This window comes from Ammospiza caudacuta, chromosome 1 (assembly GCF_027887145.1).
Source record: "Ammospiza caudacuta isolate bAmmCau1 chromosome 1, bAmmCau1.pri, whole genome shotgun sequence".
In the NCBI taxonomy this organism is placed as follows: Eukaryota; Metazoa; Chordata; class Aves; order Passeriformes; family Passerellidae; genus Ammospiza; species Ammospiza caudacuta.
The window spans coordinates 3,651,836-3,671,175 of record NC_080593.1 but is presented as its reverse complement, the minus strand read 5'-3'; the positions used below and the strand labels follow the sequence as shown (position 1 = coordinate 3,671,175).

The following is a 19,340-nucleotide window of genomic DNA, read 5'->3' as shown; positions in this document are numbered from 1 at the left end:
TTGATATCAATCAATCATTAGTTCTACCAGGAGCTGTCACTTCCATGACCTCTCTGTTGTATGTTACTATTTCTCCAGTGCCTTTCCAATCACCCACTCCAAACCAGGACATATTTAAAGCATTCTAAGGCATATTTGAAGAGGTAAAAAAGAAGAAAAACATATTTTCTGTGATGTTAACCTTTCAGTAGGACACAGCAAAACCTAGAGATGGCCCTAGCACAGTGATCTGCATTCCCAGCTGGAGAATTTTCTCATCTTTGTTTGTTTTTTTTGTGTTTGGTTTTGGTTTTTTGGTGGGGTTTTTTGGTTTTTTTTGTTGTTTTTTTTTTTTTGTTTGTTTGTTTGTTTGGTTTTTTTTTTTGTTTTTTTTTTTTTTTGTTTTGGGGTTTTTTTGTGTGTGTTTTTTTTGGTGGGTTTTTTTTTGTATTTTATTACCTTATTTTTCTCTCCAGAGAGAGGTGATATTGCCTGGCAATGGAAATCTACAGAAGCAAAATCTTTGTTTTTTTCTGCTTGGCACTGTACAGCTAAAATATTCTGGAATGTATAAGCACGCCCAAATGGATCTCAATCACCAGATCAGAAATGAGCACATTTTCAGTCCTTTGATTTGCAGTAAGGAATAATACAAAGGATAATTGACAGTTTCTGAGCGTTGCCATATGCGCCACATTTGGAAAATGCTTTCATTCACAAATCCAAATAATAAATATGAGCAGCTCTTGCTGAATCTTCCAGCAATTCAGGTAGTTTAAGTGATGCTCAGTTGAGAACACTCCCTGCTACATTTACCACAAAACATGGTTCACTGTGTACAACAGAGAAAATTCTCCTAATTTTTACCAAAGCCATAAAACCTATCCTATGTTGACACCAGGATTCAGGTTTCCTAATTAAAATCCAGTAGCATAAAGAATGTAATCAGGTATTAGAGAGTTTAAGAGGGAATTAAATCCTCTGCTCACACTTCAGAACCAAACTCTTTGCCTTGTTGCTTCTCTGGGTTGAACACAATCAGTGCTCAGGCAATGAGCTCTGTTATGCCAAGAAATTGGAAACAGTCTGTCACTGATCCCATTTAAAACACAGGGAAACACTCAAGTACTTTGTTGAACTAATTAATTGATTAATTGATTGTGTAAGAAACCCAGGCCTCATAAGTGCTGCAGTAGGGATGCCAAGGGTGGACAGTGGGATTAATGAACACGGGGTTAATTGGATTTGGGAAGCAGTCTGTGCCTGAGTTTAGATTTATCCCTGATCAATTAGAATAGGATGACAAGAGAAGAGTTAATGAGAAGGGAAGTGATGCTCTATTCTCCAAATCCTTTTGTGTCCTTTCTGGGGAGACAGTCCTGGTAAAGTGCTTTAAAAGCTGACATGGAAAAATGGTACAAAACCCCCAAACTGGGTGAAAAGACAATAAAAGTCACCGACTTCCCAAAGTGAAAGCTGTTGGAAATATTTGCAAATTACAGTTTCTATTAGTTTGGGTCATGTATTGATAGTTTTTTGTTTAGACAGGAACAAAAAGTGACTGATAAGGATCAGGGGCCTCCTAAAAACCTGAATATCCCTGGAAGATTATGTGCTTATTTTCTCCTGAGGTAAAAGATGCAGGGTTTTGTTGCTACTGCTGAAATTAAGGTCAGCATTGCAACAGAGGGAAATTGGAAATTGCATTAGCCTGTCAAAAAGGCAAAAGATCAATGCAAAGGTCCAGATTTCTCTTAAAGGATATTTTGCCTGGATGAGTATTCCAACATCCTTCTTGGAAACTGAGGGAAAGAAAGCCCTGTAACCAAGTTTCCTTTGGAAAACATGATGATCCATCCCAGCATTCTCATCATGGGAATGATAATGAACCATTGGAGCTTATTTATATTTATTTATTGAAGCAACCAGGACTCTGAAACCTTTGTTTCATCCTTAATTTTATAAAAGATCCTACACAGAAATCATCATCAAGTTCAGTGCAAATGAACTTGATGATTATATATATTTTATATATATAATTATATATATTTATATATATATAAATTATATATATTATATAAAAATTATATATATTAAAATATTAAAATATATAATTATATATATTATAATATATATATTATGTATTTTATATATACCATTTCATATATAAACCATTAAAAAATTTTTAAAAAATTATATATAATGGCACTTTATAGATAACAACTCATTTCCAGCTGGTTTTCTTCCATGGGTTTTGCACAGGCAGTAAAGCCATGGGATTACTCCAGCTTTTCCAAAGAGAGGAGGACAAGCTATAATTAAGCCTCCATGGTCACAGCATCATGAAGTCCATCTGCAATGCAGAGAAAATGGGAGGAAAATGCTGTCATCGAAGAATAGTAACTGGATCTGCAATTCTATTCAAGTAGCTGAGCCTCTCAGATGTTTTCTAGCAGAAAAAAAAATACATTTTATGGCCTTTCCCACCAAATTATGGGGACATAAGGCTCTGTGTCTCTGGTACTCAAACGTGCAGTATAAACAAGAGCAGCTTGTTTATATCTCAGCTGAAGATCAAGTCCCTGGTCCTCTGCAGGGGTACATCCTGCAGTGGTCAGGGGAAAGCTGCAACACAGCTCAAGATCTTTGATCTGAGAGTTAATTTGGCCTTGGTGGAAAAAAAAAAATCCTGCATCTTTGGGAAGAATGCAAGGGTGGAAGATGCTGAGAGCTGCTGAGTGGTTTGGAGATCACTTGGACTGCAAAGGGTGATAGATTGAATTATCACTGTAGGGGCAACATGAGCAGATCCTTCAACCTTTCCGAATTATCTTTGCTCTGTTCATCTTTGTCCTTTTAACCCAAATGACTGGGAAAAGAGTTCCAGGTGATTGCAGAATTTTAGGTGTGGTGGGCACCCATTCATGCTTACCTTTGAGCAAGGCATTTAATTTGCTTTCTTCTCTAGGAGTTATTCCAGAACTGACAATCTCTTTTGGGCAATGTTTCAAATTATTTCATGGTACTTGTTTGAAAAAAAAAAATTGTTTTTCTCTCACATATGATCCCTGCCCTCTTCAGAGCTAGGAGACCCTTCAATAGTAATTGCATTGATCCTGCACTCTGATGGATGCTCCTGTGACAGCCAGACTCAAAGGAAGGACTCACATAATGTTTAGATGATGCTTAGTTGCTATGGTGACCTCAGTCCACTTCTAGTTTCACATCCTTTAACAGGAAAGAGGAAGAAAAGAATAAAGCCATGATTTCCCTTAAATGTTATTGATCATATCTGTGCATAATCCTGCCCAGCCAGCCCTGTGTGCTCTGGCCTTTCTGTTCTCCATGTGGGACCTCACTGGAATTCTCCCATGATTTCTGGACCTTGTCCTTTTGTCCTGAAGGTAAACTGGGATATAGGAAGAAATAAATTATGTATCAGTCTGTCCCTGCCTTTACTGCAATGTCTTGCACAAACCTCTGGGTAACAAAGAATTTGCTGAAACTTTTTCCTCTCAAAGTAGGACAGAAATCTAAACCAAACCATCCCCTGGAAATTCCAGTGTTTCTGCCCCTTATGGGAGAAGACTTAAAATCCAGGTGAATTTATCTTCAGGTAGATAAACTGGATGGAATGAGTTTGCCCCACAGGATCAGTTACCCAGATGTCCTTAGGCACCAGCTCTTATTCAAACACACAAATATGAAAAAGGCTTCCCAATCTTACCCTTGATTATCCTCTGCCTCAGTTTTCTTGTTTTCTAAATAAAACGAGCACCACTTCCTTTTGTGAGCATTCTCTGTGGGAGCATTCTGTTCACAAATCCCTTTGTCAAGGCAAATGGAGATCTGCAGTAAATGACAGAATAATAGGATCTCAGAGTGGTTTGGATAGGAAGGGACCATAAATCCCTTAGAAGTTCCTTCTCAGTTCCACCCTCTGCCATGGCAGGGACACTTTTCACTATCCCAGAATGCTCCAAGCCCCATCCACCCTGGCCTTGGACACTTCCAGGGATCCAGGGGCAGCCACAGCTTCTCTGGGCACCCTGTGCCAGGGCCTCAGCACCCTCACAGGACAGAATGTCTTCCTAATATCCCATTAACCCTGCCTTCTGTCAGTTCGAAGGCATTATCCCATGTTCTGTCATCTCCTGCTCTTGTATAAATGACTTTTCATCTGTAGTTTAAAGTACTGGCCATGGGTCATGAGGCTGGAGAGACCCAAACCCCTGGAAATTGTTGTGGGAAGCACTTAACACAGAGAAAGGTGTGTGCACCTGTAGGGCCATTACTCTGTGACCTTGCCTGCCTGCTACTTCCCACAGATTCTGCTAATTAAACTGTAAAGCCCAAGCAGATTACCCTGGATTAATCAACCAATTATGGAATCACAGAATGGTTTCTGTTGCAAATGACCTTAAAGATCATGCAGTTCCTACTCCTTCCCATGGGCAGGGACACCTTCCACTATCCCAGTAATGCCTTGTGCAGCCTGACCTGGAGCAGAGGCCGGACAGAGCTAAAGAATAAAGCAGGGATTTATTCAAAGGATCTCCTCCATGGCTCCACCGTGGGCAGCACCAGAGCCCAGCCAGGGCTGCACCCAAGATGAACCAAAATGGCCCCAAAATGCACGAGCGCTGCCGGGGTCTCTCCCTGGGATCAGTTCTGCTCCATTTGCACCTTGCAGTTCATTGTCCCATTGCAGCTTTAGCCCTGCAGTCCCACCCTGCTTGTTTTTCTCTCTCCAGCCCACGGGGTTTGTGCTCTGGGGCTGAGATTTGGGTCATTTGTCCTTGGTGCCCAGCTGGAGCAGGAATTGTTTTGTCTCCCTGCTCTGTGCACAGAGCTCACCATGCCCTGATGTGGAGCAGCACAGAATCTGAAAAATACAAACCCTAAAACCTGAGGCATCCTCAGGTTGCTCCAGCTTCTGTCCAGCCTGGCCTTGGACATTTCCAGGGATCCAGGGGCAGCCACGGCTTCTCTGGTAAACACAAAGAGCCATAACAAAGGAGCTCTTTTTGATCCATCCATCCATTGTGGTTGGATAATGTGTCTGTGGGGTCGTGTGTGTGCAGGCACAGGACTGGCACAGGGCTGATGTCCCTTCTAGGGACACAGCGGGCAGGGTATGGAACCAGAGCCCGTGTGGGGAGCTCAGAGAGTGCACAAAAGCTGCTAAGTAGCCTGCTGCTGCTGACTGTGGCTTTGCCAGCCGGCTGAACAGATTGCTGGAGCAGGAGAGCAGCAGGCAGCCACGGGGAGGGCAGAGAGGAGGCTCGGCGTGGTGGATGCCTCAGAGTCGTGCAGGAGAATTTGCCGGTTTATTTTGTATTTCGAAATTGAATGTAAAATTTCTAATCAGTGCTGGATAAAGCAGGAAAGAAAAAATTAAACTCCTGCCCAGCCAGGTTGTTATTCACATAGCTGGACAGCAGAGAGGAGGCTCAGCGTGGTGGATGCCGCGGAGTCGGGCACGAGATCTCACTGGGTGATTTCGTATTTAGAAATTGAATGTAAGACTTCTAATCAGTGATATATAAAGCAGGAATGAAAAAAATTAAACTCCTGCCCAGCCAGGTTGCTATTCACATAGCTGGACAGCAGAGAGGAGGGTCAGCATAGTGGATGCTGCAGAGTTGGGCGCGAGAGCTTTCTCGTTTATTTCATATTTAGAAATTGAATGTAAAACTTCTAATCAGTGCTATATAAAGCAGGAAAGAAGAAATTAAACTCCTGCCCAGCCAGTGTGTTATTCACATAGCTGGACAGCAGGATAACAAGGGGTTGTAAATTATTTTCCACAGCCTCTCCCTGCCCCAGTGGCTGCACTTTCTGTAGGGGCACAATGTGCAGTAAAAACAGTGCAGGCTTTCCATGTTGATCTTAACACTGTCAAAATCCAAAACCTTCTGGAGAATTACCTCTGTGGAGCAGCCCCCCAACCCACAACACAGAGATGAGAACAACAGGACTGTGGGAGAAGTGTGGGCAAGCCAATTCAGGACTGAAGAGCTTTGGAAGCCTTTCATCCCCTCCTGCCCTGCCACTAATAAGGGACAAACGCTGGAACAAAAGGGTTAAATGCGAGCTGTGTTCAGATAAACAAAGCCACAGGATGCCAGGCAGGTGGAGAGCAGCCAGCACAGATTTGGCACCAAGGAGGAGATCTAAAAGGCTCTGAGGCTCATCGTGCACAGGCTGGTTCTTGGCTTCAGCTTCCCCAGCCCTGTCCGCTTTAAATCAGGAGCAACTGCTGTCGTCGAGTTTCTCATCAGTTGTTGCATAGTGAGGGGTGAATTACGAGTTCTGGGTCTCAGTAAGTAAAAATCAAAGAGGAAAGTCTGATAAATGTGCAAGAAAAGGGCAGGAAAGGTCTGGGTCTCTGCCACCGACTCTGTGGGGAGCCATTGGCAAACCCTTGGATTATTTTTCCTCCCTCTCTTACCTCTTTCTGCAGAAAACAGAAATAAGGAGTATTCTCATTACTTGGTCTTTAGAATTGGCAACTCAGCATTCTGATAGATCTTCTCTAGGAACTCTGAGCAATTCCACAAATAACATCTAATTACCAATGTCAATTAAAGCATTAATTGTAAATTTGCTTCCCAAAGAGTGACACTTACTTAAGTCTGGTCAAACAGCAAATAACAAACCCTGTCAATACACTGGATAAACCTTCCTGAGTCGAGGAAATCAGCAGCTTCCTCAGGAGTTTATTGACTGATAAGAGCAATTATTGATTTTATAAGTGCTGTTCTAAGGCACTGTTTTGTATCTGCTGTCATGTCCATATTTCATAGTTTGGGTTTAACTACATGTGAGAAGCACAGATGTCATTCAAATAAGTCATAAAATCGTGATATTTAAGATGTTGCCATCATGGAATAATAGAATTATAGAATGGTTTGGGTTGGAAAAGATCTTAAAACTCATCCAGTGCCACCCCCTGCCATGGCAAGGACACCTTCCACGATCCCAGGGTGCTCCAAGCCCCATCCAGCCTGGCCTTGGGCACTTCCAGGGATCCAGGGGCAGCCACTGCTGCTCTGGGCACCCTGTGCCAGGGCATCACCACCCTTTGAGTAAAGAATTTTCTCCTAATACCCAACTAAACCTGCCCACTTTCAGTTTAAAGCCAATTCTCCTCATCCTGTCACTACATGCTCTCCTCAAAAGTCCCTTGTAAATGTAACCCTTGAATTAAACCCCTGAAAAATGTGTTTCCAGTGGAAATGCAGATGAAAATCATATTTTATTTATTCTTCATATCTGAGAGAGCAATGCATTTTATTAGAGCATTGCATAATCATATTAAAGGGCTTTCTCTTCTTCATCAGTGAAGTCAAACCCACCCCTTTCTCATTGTTTGTGTCCTAAGAGTAGGAAAATAAGAAGGTTTGTGGGATTCAGTGAGGGGTCCTGTAGTCCTGCCCACTCCATCACTGAGAGCAGAGTAAATTTAATGAGGTCACTCTAGAGGCTTAAAGGCACTAAAGTGAAAATATAACCCAGAAAATAATGTTGTGAAAAATGAGAGTGTGTCTGGGATTCCTTACAACCCTTTAGATGCAAGGTCAGGTTTATGTTTACATGTTAAATGTTGTGCACAAAACAAATCCATTTGAATTCTATTTCATTCTCAGACATGTGAGGAAACAGCACCAATGCCATGGATTTCTGTCAAATAAATTTCCATATTTTGCTTCAGGATAGAGAAACTTGCAATGTCTGAGGGCAGGGCAGCAGCTGCAGTGTGCAGGAATTCAAAGGCATGTGGTGGCTGTATGTTCCCTCATGTCCTTTTAGATACATACATACATATATATATATATAAAAAAAAATTATATCTGGGTTTATATATAAATATATCTGTTTATACATAATATATATTTTATATAAATATATAAATATATTTGTATAAAATATATATTATATACATTTTTATATATAAATATATATTATATAATATAAAACATACATATATAATATATACACATATATAATATATGTATTTATATATATTTATATACATATATGTATATCTTTATAGATATATAATATATATAAAATATATACTATATATTATATATGTGTTTATATATTAAAGTTTATTATTATATATTATATCTGTTTATATTATATATATTTTATATAATATAAATGCAAACATAAATAGATATATATTTATACATGTATATACACAGATATATTTTATATGTATAAAAATACATGTATTTAAATAATTACATAGAAATACAAAAAAATATGTCCATACACCCACAAATATAATTGTGTAAATGTTAATTTTATCCCAACACTCAATGGATGACGGTTTTGTTGCAATTCAGGGCATGATGTACAATGTAAATCTAATTAACTTCCCAGTATCTTAACTTATTAGTGAAAATTGAGTTGATGAATCAAGCCTAAAAGCCTTTATAGGCAAATGTTGTACTGGAACTTTCTTTAGTACATTAGGTAGGACTGAGATATAGAAATATATGTTAATAAAAGGCTTGCTTGATCCTACAAATCAGAAAATTAATGTTGTTAGAAAAGTGAGTCCCTTCTTAATGTCCAAACAGAGTGAAATGCAGTAATAATTTCAGCATGTATACAAAATATTTCTATAACAAGCCTATTCCTTTCAGAAAAAAAGTGCATTCATGTGTTTTAACTGTTATTATGGCTGTCATGAAATTAAAAATTAACTAAAATTTATTATTTTAATATCAATGAGACTAACTGCTATCTCTGTTTAGAATTAAGTGATGATAAATTTTATGTCATGCTTTTTAGATTGTAGGGGAAAAACAGCTGCATTCAAAACATTTAAATTTAAGAGAAATGTCTTTTTTACAGCCATCACTGTAATAAGCAGGATGTCAGGAACATCAGGCATCCATCTACATAATACTGGCCTGGTCTTTCTCCAGAAAGAATTCTGCAGAGTTTTAAGGTCAAATTACAAATAATAAACTAAAACTGGATTTTTATGATGTTTTGGGGAGCTTTTCTTGCAGCTTTTTCTGCCGTGTTTGTGTGGGTCAGTGAGAGGCACAGGCTGCTGAGCTGGGTGACCTCACTCAGAGTGCTCAAGTTCCATCAGAGCTGCTGGTTGGAGTGGCAGATGCTGTGAAAAGCACCATGAAAGAAGTGATAAAGGAGTGGTGGTTTGCTCTTTGATCCTGTGGTACACCCACAGATAAAAATTCCCATACCACAACCTGATATCTGTGTTCTGAATTCAGATTTTGGCAACACATCCTGATTTTAGCAACAAATTCCTAAAACTGGGCTACACAGCTGCTAATAAACCTGGGGTTGGATTAAGGAGGCAAAAAGGTCTCTCCAAAATATTCTTCAGAGCAGAATAGACAAATATTCTATTATTTAATATTCTAATATTCTGATATTGACCATCACTGAACCCATCAGATCATCCCTGATATTCTGCCAGGAATGTGGAGCACGGGCTCAGCACTGCTGCAGCACCTGCCAGCTCAGCCCTGTGCAGAATCTGAACCACCTTGGCCGCAGGAAAATGTTTGCTCAGAGCACTGGAGACACCTCCTCAGAATTCAGAGACCTGCCCAACACCTGTAAATTAGAGTCACAGAATATCCTGAGCTGGAAGGGACACACAGAATCATCCTGTCCCTGCACAAAATCCCAGCCTGTGCATCCCTGGCAGAAATGTCCAATCTCTCCTGGAGCTCTGGCAGCTTTGGGAATGTGACCATCCCCTGGGCTTGCCCCATCACCCTCTTTGCCTAAAACCCAGGGTAAATTCTCCCCGTGGAACCCTGGGAGCAGCAGGAGCTGGGCAGAGAAGGATGGGGACTGTGGGTGTTCTCACTGTGCCTTCCAGGATCAGCCCTCCAAAGTCCCCAGTGGGTTGAATGTGTAGGATTAATATTTAATAATACATCCAAAGTTGCAATACAGCCTGCCTGATGCTTCAGATGAGTTTTTATACTCTCACCATCATTTTCACATTAAACCCTCTTTTTTTTCTGTCTTAAAAGCTATAAAAGCACATCAGATTTACTTTAGAGGAGACAAAGAAATCAAGGAGTTTGATAAAATAAAACCCCCACATTTTATGCCATGCTGAAAACCCTCCTGTTATTATTTTATTCCTTTAGATGCCGTCTCCTTTCCCACAGGATCAAAATCAGTCTTCGCTTGGATTTCACTTTTAACAAAAGTGAAATCACAATTTGGTTTTTCCAACCCCTAATTAACATTTGACCACTGGGGTTAAAAGGGGAACAACCTGAAGCCCTGTTGGGGCTCCAGAGGGTGCAGAACTAAACTGAAATGAATATTTCACCTGCTGTAATGGTCAGTGAAGTGCTGGGAAGGTTTTTTGAGAGTGATTTGCAGCAGCTCCCTGAGGCTCCTCTGTGCACGGTGCAGCAGCTCCACTCCCTGGCTCCAGGCAGCTCCAGCTGAGCCAGAACCCACCCAGGTGCCAGGAAAACCTGATTTCAGCCCAAATCTGATTAAACACTGAGCACAGGGGGTTGGGAGGTTGGTTTGGCATCATTCCAACAATTTTTTTATTTTTTTTTTTAAGAACAAAAGAAAGGGAGATTTCTAGTGTAAGCCCATAGTTTTGTCATTTCCCATTGGGATAGTTGTGTTGTAGTATATTGAGCAGCCATCTTTTAGGACATAGGTTTGGGCACAGTGTTTTGGAAATGAGTCTTTCTTACTTCAAGACGCTCCCCTAAAAATAATTTTTTAAAAAAATCCACAAAAAAGCTCCTACATCCATTTTTCTTATTCTTCCTAGAGTCTGATGAAACTTCATGAAACCAGATAATTAACAATATCCCATCTTCTGAAAACCCTTTTCCACACATAAATATGCAGCACTGACACAGAAATAAAGATTTAAACCTGCAGTTCTCCTCTGGGCTCTGCTACATCCATTCCTTTTATGGGAGTCAATCTTTTATAAAAATTAAATTGCAACCTATTATCATTATGAATTAATTGTTTTCATTCTTCTAATTGCAGGTTGGGAAGTGGATAATTTGGGGCAAACCCATGCAGGTAAGAACCACTTGTGCTGCCCATGTCGTCAGTACTTCTGTTCCCCAAAATGGTGTGCACATGTTAATTTCAGATTATTAAAAAGTTGTCTGTGTATCAACAATTATGACAATGATACATTGGTATTTAACTATAATACTTGCACAAAAAGTGAAATTAAAAATCTCATAAATCTCTATAAATCAATGATTTTATCTAAAGCCACAAAATTATACTACCTTATTTAAAGCAATTAATTACTGCTCTTTGTCATTGACGGATGGAAAAAATTTTTCATTAATTCTCTGAAAGCTGGTCATATTTAAATACCTGAGCATTATAAATGTAAATTCCTATAGAAACCATATTTGACTTCTATATTTTTACAAAAAATTTTGGCCCTGTTTATTGTCTGTTTTTAATTCTAAATTTAGAGGTTCAGCTTTGATTTAAACTCTCAAGTAAAGCTGTGTTTACTTCCTGAGAAGACAGCACCAAGTATTTATTGCCTTTGGGCCTGATCTAAACAAATAAAAATCAATTGCACTCCATTCACTGCTTTCCACTGAGACCAGTTTGGGCTCTAATAGAAAACACAATCAAAACCATTTCATACCCAATTTCCACTTTTGTAGGTGATTATGACCTGCTGGAAAGCACAGCCCAGTCTCTCCTAGGTAAGAATTAGAAACATGGAAATTTTTGCCTTTTTTTTATTTATCTCTCTGTTTAAAGAGAAGATCTTAGGTTTTTTGGTTGTTTTTTTTTCTGCAATTTTGGTATTATTTTCTAATCAGTTTTAATTGTTATGACATATTTTCTGCTCTGTTACTTCTAGCAATGTTATGAAAATTTATTCCTCCTCTATTAAGCCTTGCAATCTAAGAAGTGTGCCGCTATAAATTATATCCACCTGCTTAACAGTAATTACTAAATAGTGTTAAAGGAAGTCAGCACCATGATTCAGTGCTTTTTATTTCCATAGAAAACTGGGGATGAATGTGCAAGAATAATTTAACAAAATTTGCCGAGTAATGCAATGTTCCTAAACGAATGCTGTGATTAAAGAGATATATTCTGCTGCATGCATGGCAAACAGATTCTCTTAAATAAGGTTAAAAATAAGGTTATGAGAGACTAAACTGCTCTAAGAATGCAAAGCAGTACGACTTTAATAGCAAAGAGCAAATTCAAAACTTGGAAATTTGCATCAGTTTTGGTCAAGGTGCAACTGAAACTCCAAAAAGTGGGATAACTTTATAAATTGAGGCTGTTCCTTTGTGCTGGAGAGGAAGAAGGGCAGCAGCAGCCCATTCCTAATTTTTTGGGAAAGCCATTGAGCTTTGAGAAGAATAATGGTGCTTCAAAAGAGCCCCACAGGGAATTCCTACCTCAGGCAGCTTTGTAGGTAAATGAGCGTCAGGAGATTTTCCCTCTTCTGCCCCCAACTCTTCATTCCCAGTAAGGTTTTAATGCCTAAATTTATCAGTGAAACAATTTAGGTGCTGCTTCTTATATGAGATTGGCAAAAAAAAAAATTATGGATTTAAGCCAATATTTGCTTAAAATTAAGATTATAAACCAGGATTGGAATAATTAATAGACAGTGGAAAGTGAGAAGCTCTGAATTCACCAACTGAGGTCAACCTGGGCATCTGGAGATGGAAAAGAACATATTGCCATGAAGACAGGGAGAAAAAAAAGGAACATGGACTAGGAATTTCCCAGTGTGAACTGAGACTGGGAGAAAAATTCCCAGTTCCTTTGTTTTCTCCAGATCATTCTCACAAAGTCACTGTGAGATCAGAGCCTGGGCTTGGAGATAAATGAGTGGGATGTGTCTTATCTGCTTCCAGGAGAGCAATCCAGCTGCCTCTCCATGGATAAATAACCCATGATTATCTCAGATCACAGCATCCTGACTGGATTCCAGCACCTGGACCAAAAAAAATGATGTTAGTTTGATGTTTCTCAGCAGTCCCATGCATGTGCCTCAGATATAAACCATTAAAAATAGCACAAAGGGCTTGGTTTTAATCACTGGACTTCCCCTTTGGCCATGTGGAGTGGAGATATCTTCATCAAAGCTGGAGTCACCAGATGCCTTTTTGAAAAAAATGGACATTTAGTTGATCCCTGGTTTAGGAACCTTCTTGAGAAAGAGATTTTTGGTGGTTTGGAGACACTGAATGTACTGATTAAATACTTTTTGCTCTCTGGTGACCAACTGTAGCCCGTTGTAGGACTGGATCATTAACGACCTCATTAAATTTCCAGAATTAAATCTATGGATAGGCAGATAAACAGAGCTGCCAGTAGAACTGTGGGGTTTTCTTTGCATCACGGGGAGGGAAGGGATGTCCTGGGATTTTTTCTTGGGATGTGACATTCCTACTTGCCCTTGGCACAGGGGACATCAGCAGGAATTGCACTGAAGATGGCTGGTCTGAACCTTTCCCTCATTATTACGATGCCTGCGGCTTCGATGAGAACGAAACAGAGTCTGATAACCAGGTGGGAATTAATCTCATAATTAAAAACAAATGAAGGGAAGAGGGGGGGGGAAGCAGCAGACTGGTCTCTGTCCAGCCTCTGGTCATGTTCTGATTTGATAATGATTAGAACAAACAGTGGTACATGGGTATGGGAATAAATCACACGGAATCAATTCTCTTCGTGGTGGAAGAAGCCCACTCTTTATTCACATAACTCCTTTTTATTCAGTTTTACAGACCGCATGTGTGACTCCAATTGGTCAGTAGCTTTCTTGCCAATTACTTTATTGGTTAGAAACAAGTTGTTATTCTGTATTGATTGGCCACTCAAACCCCTGGTGTGCACCTGTAGGAAAACTTGTTTGTGACAGATAATTTTCATTTTTCTATCAAATGGTGCAAAAACACTTTACACATGTGCCAGTTGTTTTTCACCCAGGAATATGTTGAATATGTTGTTATTTGTTATGTTAACAAATTGCTCACACCAGGATTGCTTTCACATGGGAACTTGCAAAGTGCCAGCTTGCCTTAGAACAAGCTAGCCAAAGCAGGCCTGATTATATAAAGCCTTTCTTTATTATTTTTCTACCTTTACTGCAACACATGAGTATAAAACTGTGAGAAGTGAGATCTGAATCCTTCCTGGGCCTGTATTGAATTTTTATAGAAGATGGGCTTTTAGTGTTGATGTAGCTTGGAACTTCTAGAATCACAAGCTAACCCTCAATTCCATCCCTGCTGATAAATAATTTCTTAGCCAACTGTTTTTTTTTTTTCTACAGATACTTATAAAAAAATATAGATAGCCTTTGATAAATGATCTCATATAGATAAATATAGATAAATACCTATATATAAATATAGATAGCTCATTGATAAATAACCTCAGGGTGTGCAGACCCAGCCATAGAGCAGAGCTTGGTGCACAAGTGAGATCCCAGAGGAAATTAGGAGAAACCAAAGACACAAATCCAGCCTCTGGTTCCTCCTGCACATTGGCAGCTGTGTGGCTGTGGGTGAGCCCTTTAACCCTGTGGTTTTTTTGCCTCCCAAGGATTACTACTATCTCTCAGTGAAGGCTCTGTACACGGTGGGATACAGCACTTCCCTGGTTTCCCTCACCACTGCCATGGTCATCCTGTGTCGCTTCAGGTGAGTGGGGACAGCAGCAGGGAGATGCTCAGGCCCTGGAGGAAGGAAGCTGGAGCTCAGCTGCCCCAAGCTGAGTTCAAGGTTTTATCTCACCAGAGGTAGAGTGCTATTTGCTGGGTCCCCAGGATGAAGGAGAAATTGATGTATCTGACTTGATGTTCTTAGAAGGTTATATTATATTATATTATATTATATTATATTATATTATATTATATTATATTATATTATATTATATTATACAATACTCAATCTATACTAAAGAATAGATAAAGAATACTTACAGGAGGCTTAAAAAGATAATAATGAAAAACTCGTGACTCCATCCAGAGTCACAAGGATGTTGATTGGTCATTAAGTAAAAAACAATTCACATGAAGCCAATCAAACAACCACCTGTTGGATAAACAATCTCTAACTACATTCTAAAGCAGCAAAACACAGGAGAAGCAATCAGATAATTCTCTGAGGCTTCTCAACTTCTCAGGAGAAAAAATCCTGGCACTGGGATTTTTCAGAAAATACGACAGTGACAGTAGAATACAAAGGAGAAAATCCTTTAGCCGAGTTGCTCCCCCAGCTTGGACACACTCCAGAAGTTGCATTTCAGCAGAGTGTAAATGCAGCAGGAGAAGCTGTGGGTTTGGTTTATGAAACTTCACAAGCTGCATTGGGCTTGTTGTGTTTTATGCTTCTGTTTTATGCTGTCTATTTTATGCTTCTCTGCATACTTTTATGAGAAAATCCCCAAATCCTCCTCTTTCTTAGGTTTAGGACCTGTACTCTCGGGTTTGTTGTTGGTGAAATGAGGTATTAAAAGCTGAAATGGCTCCCATGGTACTAAAAGTCTTTTTTCCCAGCCCCGTGCTCGACGAAGAAGTCGAGATTCCTCAGCTGTGGTTTTTAAGCCTGTTTATTTTCTCTTATCTATGACATTCTTTCTCTGACCTGCTGAGATCTGTCTGTCAGGTCAGTCCGTGGCACACTGAGCGCCCTTGGGGTGGTGTTGGCTTTTTATAATAAAAACTATGTGTACTTTATTTACAATAATTTTCCAATACATACCACCTATGTTAGACCATCTGTCTCTACTTTAAACCACTCCAAAAGTGCCACCATCACAGCAGAAGATGGAGGAGAAGAGGAAGAAGAGAGACAGGACATGCCCAGATCCCTCTACCTTACCTCTTGAACCCCCATTCTAAAACCCCAAAATTCTACTTTTTCAACCTGTGACAAATTCACCATCATTCTACTCAAACTCTTGTGGCTTGTAAACCTTTACACAAAGTTGTAAAATTTTTTTTCATGGGTTAAAATCAAAGGCACAGGTGTTTTTGACTCCATGCCAAGGTCTCTGAGCCCCCTGCCAGGGTCTCAAGTCATCCAGGGCAGCCAGAGGGATGTCCTGGGTTCTGACACTGTACTAACACAGTCTTGCCTTAGATGTTGCTGTTCTTAGCACCAAGGTGCTCTGGCCAAGTGTATTCAGGCCCAGTGTGACATTTCCACGAAATAAAATTATTTTCTTCTTTATTTCTCTTTTTACCCCCACTCCCCTCCTCTTTCCTCCCCAGGAAGCTTCACTGCACTCGGAATTTCATCCACATGAACCTTTTTGTTTCGTTCATCCTCCGTGCAATATCTGTGTTCATCAAGGACGGGGTTCTTTATGCTGAGCAGGATGGAAACCACTGCTTCATCTCCACGGTGAGTACAACTGAAACCAAATCCTTTTCCTTTTCTTTTTTTCAGCTCAAGATAACAAAAAGCAGTGGAGCAGGCAGCATTCTGTGGAGTATCATGATTATTAGGGGGAAAAATAGTTGGTGTTTAATTTCCTCCCAGTTCTCAGCCAGACTGAATGTTTCATGTCGTGATGTCACCAGTGTCCTTCAGAACAAACCTACGGGTTTTATTTTCTAGCTCTGCCCTGACTGTGGGATGAGAGCAGACACAAGCAATTTCCTTCATCTGAAGGTCTGGTTTTTCATTTGTTCAGGATGTCAGTCAGAGTCCCGTGTAAACAGGGTGACCATTCAGACACAGATAATACATCTGATGGCCACACTCAGGAAATCATCAGCATTACCCACATTTTTATCTCTTAAATATGTCGTTTCATGCAGAGAACTCTTTCACTGATGCATTTAGCATTTATTATGTGTAAGTCCCAGTTCCTTTCACATTTAAGGCTAGTATTTGATATGATAAATCAATTCACTGGGTGTAATTATGATAGAATTACAAACTGAGCTCTCCTTTATCCACCCAGTTATGAGCTAAACTCCCTGTGAGTCACTTCCACAAGGCAAGTGCAGCTGTGGGGTTTCTTAGTCAGCCTTTTCTTTGTCATTGGAACTAGTTTTTTGCTCTCAGTTCTTCTCCACAAGAAAGCTGAAGCCATATTAGGTCTGAGTTTGCTCCTCCCACTCTTCCAATGGTGGCATCTGCCTCTTTGTTTGGAAACACTTAAAGCATAAAACACATTAAAATCAGCCATTTTATGACCAGATCTTCAGCCTGGGTAGAGCTTCCATCAAGAAACTCAAGATCTGATGGTTTAAACACCTTGATGGTAGATTTGGCACAGAGGATGAAGTCAAAGTGGGAGCTAATCATGGCCTCCAGCAGGAGCTTCCATTTTATCCACAGATTCTGCTTGGATTATGCCCTTTTTTCCTCACACAAAACACCAATTTATCAAATTATACCCTTTTCTAACTCAAAAATAAAACAATCAAAAAGCATTTTAAAAACTTTTATTCTGAATTTCATGTAAAAAGTAAAATAATGCAAATATTCTAATTCACACATCACAAACAAAACCCAACTATTTCCTAATTACAATACATTATAAACATGTCTTAACCTATCAACTTTTACCACACCATACTATAAATACCTTACAGCAAATAATCTAAAATTACCTTCATAAATCCCACTACAGTACATCTTTCATTATTTTATTTCTCCAAAATATCTAATCTTATTTACAAAACCACCCTTTACAACTTATTTCTAATTCCATTTCTCTCTCAACAATATCTATCCTCTTCCATAACATTTCAAAATCAATGGGGTTTTTTTCAAAATTTACATACAAATGCATACTATGTAAATCTTCTATCAAACTTCAGAATTTTTCTACAAATTCATTTCCCACAGGATTTGTTGGAAAATCCTACTTTTGTAGGACTAATGGCGTCTCACTTGGGTGCAGCACTGGAAAGACCAGTGTGTCCTACTCTCACAGGGTAGAGCTTGGTTGCCACCTTAGGCCTTTGTCACAGAATTATTTAGGTTGAAAATCCTCTAAAATTGAGTCCAACCATTCCCAAGCACCACCAAATTCACCCCTAAACCACATCCCCAAGTGCCACATTTCCACATCTTTTAAACACCTCCATGAATGGCGTCTCCACCACTGACCTGAACACTGTTCCAGTGATTGGCAACCCTCTCAGGAGAGAAATTTTCCTTAATATCCAAACTAAACCTCCCCTGATGCAATTTAAGACAATTTCCTCTTTCCCTAGCATTTGTTACCTGGGAGAAGAGACTGACCTTGTTACCACCTCCTGTCAGGGAGTTGTAAAAAGCAATAATGTCCTCCTTGAGCTTTTCTCAAGCTTTAACAAATTCAGTTCCTTTTTTTTTTGTTGTTGTTTTTTAAATTCTATTTTATTTTTTATTCTGTTTCTGTTTTAATTTTATTTATTCTTTTTTATAATTTTTATATTTTATTTTTATTTATAGTTTTTATTTTTAGTTATGGTTTTCACTTTTCTTTAGTTTGCTGCTTCCCCCTCCTGTCCATGAATGAAAGTTTCCACCTTTATTTTTTCACAGCTGATCACTCAGCCTCCTTTTTCCTCGCACTTACTTCCATTTTCTATCCTTGAGTGACAACACTGATGATGGATGGCAAAGGAGTGCAATTCCCAGCTGCACAGGAACACAGGAGGGTTCATCCTTTCAGATCCCACTCTCAGGGCTTTCTACATTCGTCCTGCCATTTCACATCCTTCTCTGGGTTTCTCGGTACACAATTGGCTTTTTTCTTCTCTGCATTTAATCCTGGAAGGGGGTTTAAATCCAGCAATTGGTGTTCACTGGGGCTGTGAGCCCTCAGCAGCACAGGATGTGCTCAAGCTGCTCTGAACTGTTCCTTGACCTCTTCCCACTGGTAAAATTGGCTTCCTCCCCATCCAGGCTTTGCCGTCTAAGTGATACCTGCCATTCTTCACATTCTTTAAAACCTTTACCATTAAAAGAGTGTAATACCAGCCCCAGCTCTTTCCACTGAGAGATCTGGAGAGGCTGAAAGCATTTTTTTTCTAGGCCTGAGCAATGCAGAAATAACTTTGTTCTTCTCCATCCCCTGCAGGTGGAATGCAAAGCAGTGATGGTGTTTTTTCACTACTGCGTCATGTCCAACTACTTCTGGCTGTTCATCGAGGGCTTGTACCTCTTCACTTTGTTGGTGGAGACCTTCTTCCCAGAGAGGAGATATTTCTACTGGTACACAATCATTGGCTGGGGTAGGTGGCACTTCTTGTCTCCAACGTGTCTCGGTGTGCAGGACGGCTCCACAAACCACGCGTGGTGTTATTGTATTTGTGGGGTGCGCCGTGGCAGGAAGGAATGATGAATCTGGCT

The 19,340-nt window shown here is 39.8% G+C and overlaps 1 protein-coding gene across 1 annotated transcript in view; it reads left to right on the top strand.

The window, feature by feature from the left end:
- ADCYAP1R1 (ADCYAP receptor type I) overlaps positions 1-19,340 on the top strand; it is a 148,374-nt gene that overhangs the window by 93,759 nt on the left and 35,275 nt on the right. The window contains exons 5-10 of the mRNA XM_058817877.1: positions 11,017-11,052; positions 11,667-11,708; positions 13,442-13,545; positions 14,584-14,681; positions 16,256-16,388; positions 19,069-19,222. Of these exons, the coding sequence (XP_058673860.1) occupies positions 11,017-11,052; positions 11,667-11,708; positions 13,442-13,545; positions 14,584-14,681; positions 16,256-16,388; positions 19,069-19,222 (567 nt within the window). The remainder of the gene's footprint in view (positions 1-11,016; positions 11,053-11,666; positions 11,709-13,441; positions 13,546-14,583; positions 14,682-16,255; positions 16,389-19,068; positions 19,223-19,340) is intronic.